The following is a 20,444-nucleotide window of genomic DNA, read 5'->3' on the forward strand; positions in this document are numbered from 1 at the left end:
ATTACCCCCTCCATACCAGGATATTACCCCCTCCATAACAGGATATTACCCCCTCCATAACAGGATGTTACCCCCTCCATAACAAGATGTTACCCCCTCCATAACAGGATGTTACCCCCTCCATAACAGGATATTACCCCCTCCATAACAGGATAAATACCACTTCCATAACAGGATATTACCCCCCCCCCCCCCCATAACAGGATATTACCCCCTCCATAACAGGATATTACCCCCTCCATAACAGGATATTACCCCCTCCATAACAGGATATTACCCCCTCCATAACAGGATATTACCCCCTCCATAACAGGATATTACCACCCCCTTTGTTTATATCGAGTTAATGTGTGTCTTTTTCTGCCAGTAGGATAGTGCAAGAAAGATTCTGGACTTCCTAAGTGACAATGGTCACTGGGCCTGGGATTAATCATTCCATGGACTGTTGTGCCTCTTTGGACTCTTGTCTTTTATGATGTTACCTGGACATTCATTTCATTCCTCGGCTCTTCTCTAAACTGAATTTGTCTTTTCTTTTTCTAGCGTGAAAACAGGCGACTTCAGGAAGCAAACATGAGACTGGAGCAAGAAAACGACGACTTGGCTCATGAGTTGGTTACCAGCAAGATTGCCCTACGCAAGGACCTGGATAATGTAAGAAACCCTTCTATTATAAACGGCTTGTGTATTACTCTGATATGGTTTGCTAGAGTTCCCTGAGGAATTAGATATGTAACCACTGACACCAATGTAAGGGACGTTCTTCCCACTGATCACCAATGTAAGGAACATTCTTCTCACTGATCACCAATGTAAGGAACACTCTTCCCACTGATCACCAATGTAAGGAACATTCTTCCCACTGATCACCAATGTAAGGAACATTCTTCTCACTGATCACCAATGTAAGGAACACTCTTCCCACTGATCACCAATGTAAGGAACATTCTTCTCACTGATCACCAATGTAAGGAACACTCTTCCCACTGATCACCAATGTAAGGAACACTCTTCCCACTGATCACCAATGTAAGGAACATTCTTCCCACTGATCACCAATGTAAGGGACATTCTTCCCACTGATCACCAATGTAAGGAACATTCTTCCCACTGATCACCAATGTAAGGGACATTCTTCTCACTGATCACCAATGTAAGGAACATTCTTCCCACTGATCACCAATGTAAGGAACACTCTTCCCACTGATCACCAATGTAAGGAACATTCTTCTCACTGATCACCAATGTAAGGAACATTCTTCTCACTGATCACCAATGTAAGGGACATTCTTCTCACTGATCACCAATGTAAGGGACATTCTTCTCACTGATCACCAATGTAAGGAACACTCTTCCCACTGATCACCAATGTAAGGGACATTCTTCCCACTGATCACCAATGTAAAGGACATTCTTCCCACTGATCACCAATGTAAGGAACATTCTTCTCACTGATCACCAATGTAAGGAACATTCTTCTCACTGATCACCAATGTAAGGGACATTCTTCCCACTGATCACCAATGTAAGGAACACTCTTCCCACTGATCACCAATGTAAGGGACATTCTTCCCACTGATCACCAATGTAAAGGACATTCTTCCCACTGATCACCAATGTAAGGGACATTCTTCTCACTGATCACCAATGTAAGGAACATTCTTCTCACTGATCACCAATGTAAGGGACATTCTTCTCACTGATCACCAATGTAAGGAACATTCTTCCCACTGATCACCAATGTAAGGAACATTCTTCCCACTGATCACCAATGTAAGGAACATTCTTCCCACTGATCACCAATGTAAGGAACATTCTTCCCACTGATCACCAATGTAAGGAACATTCTTCCCACTGATCACCAATGTAAGGAACATTCTTCCCACTGATCACCAATGTAAGGGACATTCTTCTCACTGATCACCAATGTAAGGGACATTCTTCTCACTGATCACCAATGTAAGGGACATTCTTCTCACTGATCACCAATGTAAGGGACATTCTTCCCACTGATCACCAATGTAAGGGACATTCTTCCCACTGATCACCAATGTAAGGAACATTCTTCTCACTGATCACCAATGTGAGGAACATTCTTCTCACTGATCATCAATGTAAGGAACATTCTTCTCACTGATCACCAATGTAAGGAGCATTCTTCTCACTGATCACCAATGTAAGGAACATTCTTCCCACTGGTCACCAATGTAAGGGACATTCTTCCCACTGATCACCAATGTAAGGGACATTCTTCCCACTGATCACCAATGTAAGGGACATTCTTCCCACTGATCACCAATGTAAGGTACATTCTTCCCACTGATCACCAATGTAAGGAACATTCTTCTCACTGATCACCAATGTAAGGAACATTCTTCTCACTGATCACCAATGTAAGGAACATTCTTCTCACTGATCACCAATGTAAGGGACATTCTTCCCACTGATCACCAATGTAAGGGACATTCTTTCCACTGATCACCAATGTAAGGGACATTCTTCTCACTGATCACCAATGTAAGGGACATTCTTCCCACTGATCACCAATGTAAGGGACATTCTTCCCACTGATCACCAATGTAAGGTACATTCTTCCCACTGATCACCAATGTAAGGGACATTCTTCCCACTGATCACCAATGTAAGGAACATTCTTCCCACTGATCACCAATGTAAGGGACATTCTTCCCACTGATCACCAATGTAAGGTACATTCTTCCCACTGATCACCAATGTAAGGGACATTCTTCCCACTGATCACCAATGTAAGGTACATTCTTCCCACTGATCACCAATGTAAGGAACATTCTTCTCACTGATCACCAATGTAAGGAACATTCTTCTCACTGATCACCAATGTAAGGGACATTCTTCCCACTGATCACCAATGTAAGGAACATTCTTCCCACTGATCACCAATGTAAGGGACATTCTTCCCACTGATCACCAATGTAAGGAACATTCTTCCCACTGATCACCAATGTAAGGGACATTCTTCCCACTGATCACCAATGTAAGGGACATTCTTCCCACTGATCACCAATGTAAGGAACATTCTTCTCACTGATCACCAATGTAAGGAACATTCTTCCCACTGATCACCAATGTAAGGGACATTCTTCCCACTGATCACCAATGTAAGGGACATTCTTCCCACTGATCACCAATGTAAGGAACATTCTTCCCACTGATGATCACCAATGTAAGGAACATTCTTCCCACTGATCACCAATGTAAGGGACATTCTTCTCACTGATCACCAATGTAAGGGACATTCTTCCCACTGATCACCAATGTAAGGGACATTCTTCCCACTGATCACCAATGTAAGGAACATTCTTCTCACTGATCACCAATGTAAGGAACATTCTTCTCACTGATCACCAATGTAAGGAACATTCTTCTCACTGATCACCATTGTAAGGGACATTCTTCTCACTGATCACCAATGTAAGGGACATTCTTCTCACTGATCACCAATGTAAGGGACATTCTTCTCACTGATCACCAATGTAAGGGACATTCTTCCCACTGATCACCAATGTAAGGGACATTCTTCCCACTGATCACCAATGTAAGGAACATTCTTCCCACTGATCACCAATGTAAGGAACATTCTTCTCACTGATCACCAATGTAAGGAACATTCTTCTCACTGATCACCAATGTAAGGGACATTCTTCTCACTGATCACCAATGTAAGGAACATTCTTCCCACTGATCACCAATGTAAGGGACATTCTTCCCACTGATCACCAATGTAAGGGACATTCTTCTCACTGATCACCAATGTAAGGAACATTCTTCTCACTGATCACCAATGTAAGGAACATTCTTCTCACTGATCACCAATGTAAGGAACATTCTTCTCACTGATCACCAATGTAAGGGACATTCTTCCCACTGATCACCAATGTAAGGGACATTCTTCTCACTGATCACCAATGTAAGGGACATTCTTCTCACTGATCACCAATGTAAGGGACATTCTTCTCACTGATCACCAATGTAAGGAGCATTCTTCTCACTGATCACCAATGTAAGGGACATTCTTCTCACTGATCACCAATGTAAGGGACATTCTTCCCACTGATCACCAATGTAAGGGACATTCTTCCCACTGATCACCAATGTAAGGAACATTTAACTGATCACCTTTAACCACTTAAGGGCCGCCGCACGCTGATATACGTCGGCAGAATGTCACAGCTGGTCACATGGGCGTATATATACGCCCCCTTTAAGAGTCCAGCTGTGGGTCGTGCGTGCCGCCGGCGCACACACGACCCTGTCCGAAGCTCCGTGACCACGCCCACGGACCCGATCGCCGCCGGTTTCCCGCGATCGGTCACAGGAGCTGAAGAACGGGGAGAGGTGAGTGTAAACACACCTTCCCCGTTCTTCACTGTGGCAATGTCAGTGATCGTCTGTTCCCTGATATAAGGAATGACGATCACTGATGTCACAAGTCCAGCCCCACCCCCCTACAGTTAGAAACAAATATGAGGTCACACTTAAAACCTACATCGCCCCCTAGTGGTTAACTCCTAAACTGCAATTGTCATTTTCACAGTAATCGGTGCATTTTTTTAGCACTTTTCGCTGTGAAAATTACAATGGTCCCAAAAATGTAAGGAACATTCTTCTCACTGATCACCCATCTCTTCTGAGGTCAAGGGGTTCCTTACCCATGAAATGGATACAGCGCCCAGAGGCGATTCAGTTCGCATGTGTTGCGCTTTACAAGTCTCTCTCTCTCAAAAATGTGTCAAAATTGTCCGATGTGTCCGCCGTAATGTCGTAGTCGTGAAGAAAATCGCTGATCGCCGCCATTAGTAGTAAAACAAAAAATATTAATAAAAATGGCATAAAACTATCCCCTATTTTGTAAACGCTATAAATTTTGCGCAAACCAATCGATAAACACTTATTGCGATTTTTTTTACCAAAAATAGGTAGAAGAATACGTATCGACCTAAACTGAGGAAAAAATAATTTTTTTATATGTTTTTTTGGGGGATATTTATTATAGCAAAAAGTAAAAAAATATAGATTTTTTTTCAAAATTGTCGCTCTATTTTTGTTTATAGCGCAAAAAATATAAACCGCAGAGGTGATCAAATACCACCAAAAGAAATCTCTATTTGTGGGAAAAAAAGGACACCAATTTTGTTTGGGAGCCACGTCGCACGACCGCGCAATTGTCAGTTAAAGTGATGCAGTGCCGAATCGCAAAAAGGGGCAAGGACCTTAACCTGCATAATGGTCTGGGTCTTAAGTAGTTAATCCTATGCGCCTTTCATTGGTGGTCAGTGGTAAGAATGCCACCCTTACAGATGGCTAAAACATCATTGGTGACATTGGTGACTGTGCCATGTGGTGTTGACCCCCAAAAGTTTGTAGGTACCATCAGATTGGAGGACGATTGGCCACAGCTCACCTCTGAAGGAACTCTAGGGTTCAGTGGAACCTTGGTGGACAGCGGCTTCTTTGGACAGTTTTAATCCTAGACCAAGAGTACCATCGTATGCTGCTTATTGGGTCTACTATATAAGAAGAACTCAGATCACTAGACCAAGAGTACCTTCGTATGCTGCTTATTGGGTCTACTATAATAGAAGAACCCAGGTGACCAGACCATGAGTACCTGTGTATGCGGCTTTATTTTTTATTACTTTCATATTTTTATAGAACATTTTATTCCCTCAAATCCATCTTCATCACAATCTGATAAATCTTTTAAAAAATGCCCTTTTGATAGGAGATAAATAAAAAGCAAAAAAAACCACATTACGCCCCTCCTCGGAGCTTAATCATGGGGATCAACATGGGTAATGTAGTTTTACCCTGGGGAGGCAGAACATTGAAAACAAAAAATTAAGCAAGACTTCTTTAACTCTTTGAGCTTGGGTCTACTACAATAGAAGAACCCAGATCACTAGACTAAGAGTACCATCGTATGCTGCTTATTGGGTCTACTACAATAGAAGAACCCAGATGACCAGACCAAGAGTACCTGCATATGCTGCTTTTAGGGTCTACTATAATAGAAGAACCCATATCACTAGACCAAGAGTACCTTCGTATCCTGCTTTTTGGGTCTACTATAATAGAAGAACCCAGATCACTAGACCAAGAGTACCTTCTTATGCTGCTTATTGGGTTTATTTTGATTTTTTTGAGTAGAGTTTTGCACAAAGTCAGCCAGCTTCTATATTTCGAATGAATACATTTTTATTATACAGTTTTTCATTTTAAATAAGCTACACGTTTTTATGCCTGAAGCGGGAATTTGATGCCATTGCATGTGATAAGTCTGCACCGACACAATCACACGGTCCTATATAAATTCTGTCATTTTTATGTTTAGAAGATTTATTTTCTATGTATGTCTCAGTACAAGGTAATGTCATTTTTTTTTTTTTTACTGTTACAACCTGGGAGCTCAGACGACGGTGTCTTTTGTATAAGAAACAATAGTAGATTCCAAAGCGACTGATAGCAGACCTTCTCTTTACAAGTAACAATGACCTCCGTTTCCATAGCGATGGCAGGCGTACATAAAGGACAGTTGCACAAAGAAAACATGGAGTCATTCTGGGTATCGGTCCGCTAATTAACTTTACAAGGCAAGCAGAACATGTTTTCAAAAGACTGCGGAATATTGCTGCGTTTTTTTTTTTGCTTTTGTTTTTTTTTTTTTTTTTTTTTGTTTTTTATCTCCTATCAAAAGGCCATTTTTTAAAAGATTTATCAGATTGTGATGAAGATGGATTTGAGGGAATAAAATGTTCTATAAAAATATGAAAGTAATAAAAAATAAAGCAGCGTATGCAGGTACTCTTGGTCTGGTCATCTGGGTTCTTCTATTATAGTAGACCCAAAAAGCAGCATACGCAGGTACTCTTCTTCTAGTGATCTGAGTTCTTCTATTATAGTAGACCCAATAAGCAGCATACGAAGGTACTCTTGGTCTAGTGATCTGAGTTCTTCTATTATAGTAGACCCAAAAAGCAGCATACGCAGGTACTCTTCTTCTAGTGATCTGGGTTCTTCTATTATAGTAGACCCAATAAGCAGCATACGAAGGTACTCTTGGTCTAGTGATCTGGGTTCTTCTATTATAGTAGACCCAAAAAGCAGCATACAAAGGTACTCTTGGTCTAGTGATCTGGGATCTTCTATTATAGTAGACCCAAAAAGCAGGATACGAAGGTACTCTTGGTCTAGTGATCTGAGTTCTTCTATTATAGTAGACCCAATAAGCAGCATACGAAGGTACTCTTGGTCTAGTGATCTGGGATCTTTTATTATAGTAGACCCAAAAATCAGCATACGAAGGTACTCTTGGTCTAGTGATCTGAGTTCTTCTATTATAGTAGACCCAAAAAGCAGGATACAAAGGTACTCTTGGTCTAGTGATCTGGGTTCTTCTATTGTAGTAGACCCAATAAGCAGCATACGAAGGTACCCTTGGTCTAGTGATCTGGGTTCTTCTATTATAGTAGACCCAAGCTCAAAGAGTTAAAGAAGTCTTGCTTCATTTTTTGTTTTCAATGTTCTGCCTCCCCAGGGGAAAGTACATGTTCCATGTTGATCCCCATGATTAAGCTCCAAGGAGGGGTGTAACATGTTGAGGACAGAGCTAGCCATTTATCTCTCCACACATCAAGCAGCCATTTCCTTGCTAGCTACGTGGGACCATGTTCTAAATTCACTTTGTTCTATTATAGTAGACCCAAAAAGCAGAATAAGCAGGTTCTCTTGGTCTGGTCATCTGGGTTCTACTATTATAGTAGATCCAAAAAGCAGCATACGAAGGTACTCTTGCTCCAGTCATCTGGGTTCTTTTATTATAGTAGACCCAAAAAGCAGCATTCGTAGGTTCTCATGGTCTGGTCATCTGGGTTCTTCTATTATAGTAGGCCCAATAAGCAGCATACGAAGGTACTCTTGGTCTGGTCATCTGGGTTCTTCTATTTTAGTAGACCCAAGCTCAAAGAGTTAAAGAAGTCTTGCTTAATTTTTTCTCTTTAGTGTTCTGCCGCCCCAGGGGGAAAAGTACATGTCCCATATTGATCCCCATGATTAAGCTCCGAGGAGGGGTGTAACACGTTGGGGGGCGGAGCTAGCCATTTACCTCTCCACACATCAAGCAGCCATCTCCTTGCTAGCTACGTTGTCGAACACCTGTGAGGGAAGGAGGGGTGTCCTGTCCAACTTCTAACTAGACTTACAAAGCACATGGGACCAAGTTCTAAATTCACTTTGTTCCTGGGGGGGGTCAGAAATAAATGAAGTGTATGCAAACTGGATATATTACAGCTTACCAGGACTTAGGCGTGGTGCCTGCATTACTTTTTATTTTGCATTTTTAGCAAGTCCAGAAAATACCTGTTGACCGGATTTACAGTGTTATTGTCACTTCCTGTGAGCTAAAAAAAAAAAGCAAAAACATTGTTATTGTAAACTACCAGTCCCATCAATCCACCATGTAATGGTAATGAGCAAAGGTAAACGTTAGGCCCCGTACACACGACCAAACATGTATGCTGAAACTGGTCCGCGGGCCAGTTTCAGCATACATGTTCGGTCGTGTGTGGGCGCGAGCGGGCCGAATTCCAGCAAACATTTGCCCGCCGGGCCTTTTCCCAGCGGGCAAATATTCCTGGACGTGTTTTAAAACCGTCCGCTGGAATCCTGCCCGCTCGGACATGTACGGTCGTCGGTACAGACCTACCGTACATGTCCGAGCGCCCGCCGTCCCTCGCATGCGTCGAATGACTTTGACGCATGCGTGGAAGCCTTTAAATGGCAGGCCCGCCCACATCTCCGCGTCATCGCCGCATCATCGTCGCGGCGACGACGCGGACACGCCCCGCGTATTGTTTACGCGCGGACTTCTGTGCGATGGTGTGTACAACCATCGTACAGAAGCCCTCTGGCAGACATGTACGGTGAAAACGGTCTGACGGACCGCTTTCACCGTACATGTTTGTTCGTGTGTACCCGGCCTTAGGGATGCACCGATACTTGTAACCGTATCAGTGCTGATACTGAGTATTTTCACCAGTGCTCCTGATACCGAAACCGATACTTTGTGGTGCGATTTGCGTCCATACAAAAATGAATAGACGCAAATCACACTGTGATTGGCTCCCAGTGCTGTCAATCAAAAACAGTGATGAGCGGGGCTCAAGAACGAGCACGCACAAGTGCCCCCATGGAAAGCTGTTTCCCATGGGGGGCACTGGACGGAAAGGAGGGGCCAGGAGTGCCGGCCGGTGGGGGACCCAAGAAGAGGTTGTTTGCTGTTACTCTGTGCAATTCCATTGCACAGAGCAGGTAAGTATAGAGATGTTTGTTTTGAAATTACATTTTAATTTCTATTTGTGGTTGGCCTCATATATTCATCAGCTGAGTATGCGTGGTTTCTGTTTAATCAGGCAGAAGAGAAGTCGGACGCCCTCAATAAGGAGTTACTGATGACTAAACAAAAGCTGATTGATGCAGAAGAGGAGAAACGACGTCTAGAAGAAGAAGCTGCACAGGTTGGTCATCCGATCAAATGTTCACCCCCCAGCGCTGATCACAAGGAAGGGGCACCAGTTAGCATAAAAAATATATATAATTACCGGTACGTTATATTTTACACAATATGGGCATGAGTGTGTGGACCCTTGACCATCACATCTACAATATATGAGCTTGTTGAACTTCCTATTCCAACACCATAGCCTGGACGGCTGATAAGGCAGTACAGCCGGCCCTCCTGTACTGGGCCTGTGCCCCATCAGTATAAAAGGGGGGCTCAGGCACCTACTGAGCAGGCAGGCCGGCTGTACTACATACCCTGATACTCTTCTGCCTCCCCCTGCAACATTGGTATTCCAAAGGTCTTCTAAAAGTAGGGTTGGGGTCAAGGCTTTGATCAGGACGCTCGAGTTCCTCCATAACCTTAAACCTGAACATCTTTGGGATAAAAAGACCTTATTCCAATGGTGTTCTGTGGGGTTAAGGGCAGGTACTGATATTGAATGAGAAGACCTTATTCCAAAGGTCTTCTAAAAGTAGGTTTGAGGTCAGGGCTTTGATCAGGACATTCGAGTTCCTCCATAACCTCAAACCTACTGAACACCTTTAGGGTAAGAAGACCTCATTCCAATGGTGTTCTGTGGGGTTAAGGGCACGTACTGATGTTGGATGAGAAGACCTTATTCCAAAGCTCTTCTATAAGTAGGGTTGAGGTCAGGGCTTTGATCAGGACACTCGAGTTCCTCCATAACCTCAAACCTACTGAACACCTTTGGGATAAGAAGACCTCATCCCAATGATGTTCCATGGGGATAAGGGTCTTCTATAAGTAGGGTTATGGTCAAAGCTCTGTGCAGGGCATGCAAGTTCCTCCTTACCCCAAAGGTGTTCAGGTTTGAGGTTATGATTGAATGAGAAGACCTTATTCCAAAGCTCTTCTATAAGTAGGGTTGAGGTCAGAGCTTTGATCAGGACACTCGAGTTCCTCCATAACCTCAAACCTACTGAACACCTTTGGGATAAGAAGACCTCATCCCAATGATGTTCCATGGGGATAAGGGCAGGTACTGATGTTGGATGAGAAGACCTTATCCCAAAGGTCTCCTAGCACTAGGGTTGAGGTCAGCGCTCTGTGCAGGGCACTCCAGGTCCTCCACACCTAACTGGTCAAACCATGTCTTTATGGAGCTGGCTTTGTAAACGGGCACAATGTGGTGGAGCAGATAAGGGTCTCCTCCAAGCTGTTACCATAAGGTTGGAAGATCACAAGTGTCTACAATGTCTTTTTATGATGGAATATTTTCAGTACCTATGAATGGAAACACCTAAACACCATTATTTGGAGGGGGCCCACATAAAAAGAATGGTTTATGATGAATAAATAAATAAATAATGCTGTAATTCTGGCTTTATGGGGTATTAGTGCATTTCTATCATATCTTTTTGTATTGTTCTACAGCTAAAGGAAATGTGCCGCAGAGAACTTGATAAGGCGGAGTCTGAGATAAAGAAGAACAGTTCCATCATTGGAGATTACAAACAGGTATTCCGTCCTCCTGATATTCTGAGCGACTTTATAGACGTTACAGTATATTCTTAGTGTGGTGGGTATTTGAGCATTTAAATGCACTATATTTTGCACTGATGTCAGTTTTTTTTTCTATGTTTGAGTGTATTGCCTAACGTTTATGACCAGGTTGTCTGGTGTTTTTTTTATTTTTATGTTTTTCTGTTTGTTAGTTTGTCTTAAACCTGCTAAAAATATCTTTTAAAAAAAAGAAAAGTGCTATAGAAAAACCAACTGATTACTGTGAAAATGACACTGGCAGTGAAGGGTTTAACCAGGAGGGGGCGCTGTAGGGGTTAAGTGTGTACTAAGGGAGTGATTCTTACTGTGGGGGGGGGGGGACGTGGCTGTGCGTGTGACATCACTGAACGTCGTTCCCTAAGACAGGGAACAGACGATCACTGACAGCCACACTAGGAAGAACGGGGAAGGTTTGTTTACACTTACCTGTCCCCGTTCAACACCGGCGGCGGGCGAGGTCACGGAGGACAGGACCGGGTCGGGAGTGCGCGCTCGCGACCCACGGCTGGGCATCTTAAAGGGGACGTACCTGTACACCCATGTGCCATTCTGCCGACGTAAATAGTCGCGTGGCGGTCCTTAACCGGGTAAACATATTGCCCATGGGAATATACTTTGCAGTGAGTTCACATACAGTGTTTTAGAATAATTCCTGTTTCTGTTCTGTATTCATTGATGCCAATTTTCCCTCCCAGTCTAAGTCCCGGAGAGCAGCCCTCGGGCCTTTATGTGGAATTTATTGTGACGATGTGGCGCTTCCATTCTGAATTCCCCGCTATGTGTTCTTGCGGTCTCTTTTCTTTATTCACAACTGTAAATAAACAATCTGACCACTTTGTCTGGTTCATAAAACCAACCCTTGTGTTTTGTTTGTAGATATGCTCCCAGCTGAGCGAGCGGCTAGAAAAGCAGCAGACGTCGAACAAAGCCGAAATTGAGAAAATCCGGGTAAGTTCACGGCCTTCTCGAAGCCGCAAGTACTTCACTGTGATCTTCAGATGTTTACAGCAGAAATCTGGAAATATTCGGGGATCTTTGAGGACACGCAGTGCAGCTGAACCTCTTACGGGATTTGGTTTAATTTTTAAGATGGTCAATCGCTGCTGCATGCGTTCGCAATATCTTCCTGTCAATCGCTGCATGCGTCCGCAATGTCTTCCTGTCAATCGCTGCATGCGTCCGCAATGTCTTCCTGTCAATCGCTGCATGCGTCCGCAATGTCTTCCCGTCCACAATGCTTTTACAGATCATGTTGTGTCAGTGCCAGACGAAGTGACGCTTCCAAAGAGTCAAACAATGATATTGCCTACTGCTTCAGTCCCCTTGTCTCTTCTCAATAGCAGATCATTATACAAACCACCTCACTGTGTCGAAAAATAGAAGAAACAATAAAACATTTTCTCTTCAGAAAAAGTTTCACAAACCTGAATTTGTTTAAAAACTGTATATACAACATGGCTGATCTCATCACACCAGACTGCAGATGTTACAGTTGAACTATGAAAAAGTCCAAATAGTTTAAAGGGGTTGTAAAGGTTTGTTTTTTATTTTTTAAATAGGTTCCTTTAAGCTAGTGCATTGTTGGTTCACTTACCTTTTCCTTTCATTTCCCTTCTAAATGTCTGAATTTCTCACTTCCTGTTCCTCCTCAGTAAGCTTGCCCCCATCATCCAAGCCGTTCTGGCCGGGGGTTGGTCAGCGTGCTCGCCCCCTCCCTTGGGACTACATCCCTGCGGGGAGACGCTGTGAACCATTCTGGCGGGGGGTTAGTCAGCGTGCTCGCCCCCTCCATTGGGACTACATCCCTGCGGGGAGATGCTGTGAACCGTTCTGGCTGGGGGTTAGTCAGCGTGCTCGCTCCCTCCATTGGGACTACATCCCTGCGGGGAGACGCTGTGAACCGTTCTGGCTGGGGGTTAGTCAGCGTGCTTGTCCCCTCCCTTGGAACTACATCCCTGCGGGGAGACGCTGTGAACCATTCTGGCTGGGGGTTAGTCAGCGTGCTTGTCCCCTCCCTTGGAACTACATCCCTGCGGGGAGACGCTGTGAACCATTCTGGCTGGGGGTTAGTCAGCGTGCTCACCCCCTCTCTTAGGACTACATCCCTGCGGGGAGATGCTGTAAACCACTCTGGCTTGGGGTTATTCAGCGTGCTCACCCCCTCTCTTGGGACTACATCCCTGCGGGGAAACGCTGTGTTCACAGATGTAGCGCCAAGTGAGGGGGCGAGCACGCTGACTAACCCCCAGCCAGAACGGCTCGGATGATGGGACGGGAGGAACAGGAAGTGAGAAATTCAAACAATGAACAAAAAAACATTTAGAAGGAAAAGGTAAGTGAACCAAAAATGCACTAGCTTAACCACTTGGGATCCGCGCTATGGACGAAAAACGCCCACAGCGCGGCTCTCAAGTGCCGAGTGGACGTCTTTGGACGTCCTGCTGTTGTCATTCCCCGTGCACGCCGCTGGGGGCGCGCAGCGGGGAAACAACGTGCCCGGCGCATCGCTGGGAAGCCGATGCGTGTACCTGGCGGCCGCGATGTCCGTCAGGTACCCGCGATCGGCGGTGACAGCAGAGCTTCACGTCCTGTCAGGGAGAGAGGAGACTGATCTGTGTCTCTTGTACATAGGGACACAGCATCGGTCACCTCCCCCCAGTCAGTCCCCTCCCCCCACACAGTTAGAACACACCCAGGATACACATTAAACCCCTTCCTCACCCCCCTAGTGTTAACCCCTTCCCTGCCAGTCACATTTATACAGTAATTAGTGCATTTTTATAGCACTGATCGCTGTATAAATGTGAATGGTCCCAAAATTGTGTCAAAAGTGTCCGATATGTCCGCCGCAATATCGCAGGCCTGACAAAAAAAATCGCAGATCGCTGCCATTACTAGTAAAAAAAAGAAAAGAAAAAAAAATCATAAATCTATCGCCTATTTTGTAGGCGCTATAACTTTTGTGCAAACCAATCAATATACGCTTATTGCAATTTTTTTAACAAAAATATGTAGAAGAATACGTATCGGCCTAAACCGAGGGAATTTTTTATTTTTATTTTTAAATTGGGATATTATTATAACAAAACGTTAAAAACATTGTGTTTTTTTTTCTAAATTTTCTGTTTTTTTATGTTTATAGTGCAAAAAATAAAATTCACAGAGATGATCAAATACCACCAAAAGAAAGCTCTGTTTGTGGGGAAAAAAATTATAAAAATATAATTTGGGTACAGTGTTGTATGACCGCTCAATTGTCATTCAAAATGCGTCAGCGCTGAAAGCTGAAAATTGGTCTGGGCACGAAGGGGGTTTAAGTGCCCAGTAATGAAGTGGTTAAAGGAACCTCTTTAGAAAATAAACTTTACAACCCCTTTAAGGCTTTTAAGTTTTCTTGATTTTCTTGAGCATAATAAAAGAGATGGCCAGTCAGGCATGTGATGAGTGCATGGAGCAAGAAACAGACATTTAAAGGCAAACTCCACCAAAACAATGGGGTTTGTTGCCCCAGAAGTGTTGCAGAGCAAAAAAAAATAATCTATAAGCCGCACGTCAATGGCAGACCTATGTGAGGAGTGTATGGCAGCCTCAGCCTGGACTTCAACCAGGCCACGCCCCCAACACAATTTGCTCCACCCCTTGGAGCTTAGTGAATGGCAGCCTCAGCCTGGACTCCAACCAGGCAGCCACACCACCACCGTGTTTCACTCCGCCCCTTGGAGCTTAGTCATGATTAAGCCTTAGGGGCGGAGCGAAACACGTTGAGGGCGTGGCCTGGTTGGAGTCTAGGCTGAGGCCGCCATACACTAAACTCCAAGCGGCGGAGCAAAATGTGTTGGGGGCGGGGCCTGGTTGGAGTCTAGGCTGAGGCTGCCATATACTAAACTCCAAGCGGCGGAGCAAAATGTGTTGGGGGCGGGGCCTGGTTGGAGTCTAGGCTGAGGCTGCCATATACTAAACTCCAAGCGGCGGAGCAAAATGTGTTGGGGGCGGGGCCTGGTTGGAGTCTAGGCTGAGGCCGCCATACACTAAACTCCAAGGGGCGGAGCAAAATGTGTTGGGGGCGGGGCCTGGTTGGAGTCCAGGCTCAGGCTGCCACACACTCCTCACACGGGCCTGCCAATCGATGCGCGGCTTATGGATTTTTCCCTATGACGCTGCTACAGCTCGGAGCCAGAACTCACAGCAGTTGAGCCCAGATTCCACCTCCTACCTGAGCGGCACCATAGGGTCCCAGAAGTGCTGCACCTGCACTAAATTCTTAGTGATGTAATAATTGTATTAAATATTTGGACTATTTAATATGAATCCACAGCATGCGGACATTGTATATTCTCATGTCCTCATTAGATACACTGCCGGCAATTAAAACTAAACTCACAAAAATGTTACATTTTATATTTTCTTATGGTGTAAAAACACCCCCTGCCTCATTGCTTTAGCTCTTTTGCTCCATTATTATTTAGGATGTATTAGGTCTATAATGTTTTATTCATTGTTTCTAAGATCGTATAGACCAGTGGTCTCCAAACTGTGGCCCTTTGCTTGCTTTTATCCGGCCCTCGGGGCACGATTTTATCTACTGATGACAACAATGGAACATAATTTCACCCACTGACCCCCCCCCCCCCTTAAACCCCCATCAATAAAGTGGCACAATTCCTCCTAATGACGCCAACAGTGGGGCCCAATGACACCCACAATAGGGCACAATTCCCAATTCCTCCTAATGACACCCACAAAAGGGCACAATTCCTCCCAATGACACCAACAATAGGGCACGATTCTTCTAATGACACCAATGGGGCCCAGTTCCTCCCAATGACATCAACAATATGGCACAATTCCTCCTAATGGCACCAACAACGGGGCCCAGTGACACCCACAATAGGGCCCAATTCCTCCCAATGACACCAACAACAGGGCCCAATTCCTCCCAATGGCACCAACAACGGGGCCCAGTGACACCCACAATAGGGCCCAATTCCTCCCAATGACACCAACAACAGGGCCCAATTCCTCCCAATGACACCAATGGGGCCCAGTTCCTCCCAATGACATCAAGAATATGGCACAATTCCTCCCGATGGCACCAACAACGGGGCCCAGTGACACCCACAATAGAGCCCAACTCCTCCCAATGACACCAACAACAGGGCCCAATTCCTCCCAATGACACCAACAACGTGGCCCAATGCCTCCCAATGACACCAACAACGTGGCCCAATTTCTCCCAATGACACCAACAACGTGGCCCAATTTCTCCCAATGACACCAACAACAGGGCCCAATTCCTCCCAATGACACCAGTGGGGCCCAGTTCCTCCCAATGACATCAAGAATCTCCCAATGACACCAATGGGGCCCAGTTCCTCCCAATGACATCAAGAATCTCCCAATGACACCAATGGGGCCCAGTTCCTCCCAATGACATCAAGAATATGGCACAATTCCTCCCGATGGCACCAACAACGGGGCCCAGTGACACCCACAATAGAGCCCAACTCCTCCCAATGACACCAACAACAGGGCCCAATTCCTCCCAATGACACCAACAACGTGGCCCAATGCCTCCCAATGACACCAACAACGTGGCCCAATGCCTCCCAATGACACCAACAACGTGGCCCAATTTCTCCCAATGACACCAACAACGTGGCCCAATTTCTCCCAATGACACCAACAACAGGGCCCAATTCCTCCCAATGACACCAGTGGGGCCCAGTTCCTCCCAATGACATCAAGAATCTCCCAATGACACCAATGGGGCCCAGTTCCTCCCAATGACATCAAGAATCTCCCAATGACATCAAGAATCTCCCAATGACACCAATGGGGCCCAGTTCCTCCCAATGACATCAAGAATATGGCACAATTCCTCCCGATGGCACCAACAACGGGGCCCAGTGACACCCACAATAGAGCCCAACTCCTCCCAATGACACCAACAACAGGGCCCAATTCCTCCCAATGACACACACAATAGAGCCCAATTCCTCCCAATGGCACCAACAACAGGGCCCAATTCCTCCCAATGGCACCAACAACGGGGCCCAGTGACACCCACAATAGAGCCCAATTCCTCCCAATGACACCAACAACAGGGCCCAATTACTTCCAATGACACCAACAACGTGGCCCAATTCCTCCCAATGACACCAACAATAGGACCCAATTCCTCCCAATGACACCAACAACGTGGCCCAATTCCTCCCAATGACACCAGCAATAGGACCCAATTCCTCCCAATGACATCAACAACGTGGCCCAATTCCTCCCAATGACACCAGCTATAGGGCCCAATTCCTCCCAATGACACCAGCAATAGGGCACAATTCCTCCAAATGACACCAACAATGTGGCCCAACAACAACAATGAGGCATAATCCTTTCCATTGATACCAAAGATGGGTTTGTATTTTTTCTTACCCACTGCTGTTGGGACCTTTTCTACTCTCAATAGCCACAGCTCGGCCCCACTAAAGTCTGAAGGACAGTAAACTGGCCCTTACAACCTTGTAAAGTATGGAGACCTCTGACATAGACGAATACAACAATTTACACCTAAATTTAGATCCCAGCTAACCGTCTTTCCTCGGCTTCTCTTACAACGCAGCAAAAGGTTGAAGGGTGCGAACGCTGCAGAGAATTCTTCAACACGGAGGGGAAGGTAAAGTTGGTGAGTGCTACAAAGGACAACTCCACCGAGGAGGACACAGATGAAGAGAAGGAGAGCCTGAAGAACCAACTACGGGAAATGGAACTTGAATTGGCTCAAACCAAACTTCAGCTGGTGGAAGCCGAGTGTAAAATACAGGTAGGTTGTCAGTGGAGGAGGACATAGATGGATAGGTTGTCAGTGGAGGAGGACATAGGTTGTCAGTGGAGGAGGACATAGGTTGTCAGTGGAGGAGGACATAGGTTGTCAGTGAAGGAGGACATAGGTTGTCGGTGGAGGAGGACATAGATAGGTTGTCGGTGGAGGAGGACATAGACAGGTTGTCGGTGGAGGAGGACATAGACAGGTTGTCGGTGGAGGAGGACATAGACAGGTTGTCGGTGGAGGAGGTTGTAAGTGGAGTAGGACATAGACAGGTTGTAAGTGGAGTAGGACATAGACAGGTTGTAAGTGGAGGAGGACATAGACAGGTTGTAAGTGGAGGAGGACATAGACAGGTTGTCGGTGGAGGAGGACATAGATGGGCCTCGGACACCTGTTAGAATTCTCCTTTCAAGCATCAAGTATTGGAATAATTTTTATTTTAAGGGCTCGTTCACATGGGCAGACTCCGCCAACGGATCCACCAGCTCAGCGGGAAATCTCCCCGCTGATCCTGCTGTTGACAGTTCTGTGTCCGCTCCGCTTATGCAAAGCGGACACAGCCCGCTTTCCTTCTATGGTGGTCGAATGTAAATGGACTGTCTGTCCATTTACATCCAGCTGTCATACGATCTGTAATGCTTTTCCACAGAGCAGCCCCAATCCTCCTCTTCTCAGGGTCCCCTGCCATCGCTCCTAGCTCCTTCCCCCTGCCAAGTGTCCACCTTAGCAAGCCGCTTGTTATGGGACATAACTGCTCTTTGAACAAATCAATATCACACCGATGATTATCTATATGGATAAACGGATAATTCTGATATATCTGATGAATATATGTTAATCTAAACATAGGTTAAATTCTTATACAGTTATAATCACGATTGGGTGTCTTTCATAATGCTAATCGGCTTTTCAAAAAATTTCTACTTCTAATCACTATTTTTCTTTTCAAATGTTTTTATTATTTTCATCAGATAAGGATAAGTAACAACAATACATTGTTAACAGTACAGTGTTAAAGTACAAAGCACCAACAATAAGATAACGCGTTGTACATACAACTACAGAGAAATTATCAAGGGTGAGGAGAACATTCCTGCTATTCTAGTTTTGTAGAGGGGACCTAGCCTCCTACCACTGAATGTGGAGGCGTCAATCCCTAAGTTGGGAAAAGTGCAGGAAGAAACTCCCAACTCTACACAGATGTAGTCATTAAATGGACCTGTAGTCTGACAAGTTGCTTATCAGTGCAGAGATTGAAAATACAACAATAACAACAACAACGGTTCCCATTCAGTTGAAACCTAGGCTTCAGGTGGCAGTGAATGGGAAAATAAGAAATAGTACAAATAGTATTGTACAATTAAAAAGAAAAGAAAGAAAATAAGGTAAGTAATAATAGATAAATAATAATTTAGCAAAGTGAAGTGTAGTATAAAATAAAATAAAATGTAGTAAAAGAAAATAAAATAAAATAAATTCAAATAAAAAAAAATATGAACAAGAAGAGCACATGTGTACCGAGGTTAGGTGGTTAATATATGTCACTAATCACTATTTTTATATTTCACCTTGTATCAGTATTCCAGCTTCTTCTTCCTTCATCCTGCGGTCTCCTCAACCTCTGCTCTTTGAACATTCCCCCATCATATAGGGCATCGATCTTAAAACTCTCACTTCAGATCTTGAGAGTAGCAGTCAGAGGCCCATTCACTAAGCTGATATACGAGTCTATCTTTATAATGATATCCTTTATGATGGGGTAATAGTCAAGGAGCAGAGGTTGAGGAGTACAATGAAGGAAGCAGAAGCAGGAAGATCCTTTCACTGCAGGTCTACATTTACAGCTTCCCCTCCAGCAAGGAGTGAAATCTTAAAAATCTCACTTCAGATCTTGACTGGCACACAAGCCTGTCTTTGTAATGATACCCTATATCAGGGGTCTCCAAACTCTATGGCCCTCCAGTTGTACAGGAACTACAATTCCCATCGTGCCTAGTCATGTTTGTGAATGTCCAGAGTTTTGCAATGCTTCATAGAACGTGTAGTTCCACAACAGCTGGAGGGCAGTAGTTTGAAGATCTATGCCCTATATGATGGGGGAATGTTCAAGGAGCAGAGGCTGAGGAGTCCACAGGATGAAGGAAGCAGAAGCAGGAAGATCCTTTCACTGCAGGTCCACAGTTACAGCTTCCCCTCCAGCAAGGAGTGACCTCTTAGAATCTCACTTCAGATCTTGAGAGTAGCAGTCAGTTCTATTCACTAAGCTGATACACAAGTCTATCTTTGTAACGTTATCCTTTATGATGGGGGAATAGTCAAGGCACAGATGTTGAGGAATCCAATTAATAAAGGAAGCGGAAGCAGGGAGATCCTTTCACTGCAGGTCCGCATTTACAGCTTCCCTTTCAGCAAGGAGCGACATCTTAAAAACCTCACTTCAGATCTTCAGAGTAGCAGCCAGAGGCCCATTCATCAAACTGGCACACAAGCCTGTCTTTG

The 20,444-nt window shown here is 44.8% G+C and overlaps 1 protein-coding gene across 2 annotated transcripts in view; it reads left to right on the plus strand.

Moving 5' to 3' along the window:
* Positions 1-20,444, plus strand: part of RABGAP1 (RAB GTPase activating protein 1) — a 197,081-nt gene that overhangs the window by 169,034 nt on the left and 7,603 nt on the right. For both annotated transcript variants that reach the window (XM_040322729.1, XM_040322730.1), the window contains exons 21-25: positions 544-654; positions 9,447-9,551; positions 10,994-11,077; positions 11,999-12,070; positions 17,739-17,939. In XM_040322729.1, coding sequence (XP_040178663.1) covers positions 544-654; positions 9,447-9,551; positions 10,994-11,077; positions 11,999-12,070; positions 17,739-17,939 — 573 coding nt within the window. The remainder of the gene's footprint in view (positions 1-543; positions 655-9,446; positions 9,552-10,993; positions 11,078-11,998; positions 12,071-17,738; positions 17,940-20,444) is intronic.

This window comes from Rana temporaria, chromosome 9 (genome assembly GCF_905171775.1).
Source record: "Rana temporaria chromosome 9, aRanTem1.1, whole genome shotgun sequence".
Taxonomy (NCBI): Eukaryota; Metazoa; Chordata; class Amphibia; order Anura; family Ranidae; genus Rana; species Rana temporaria.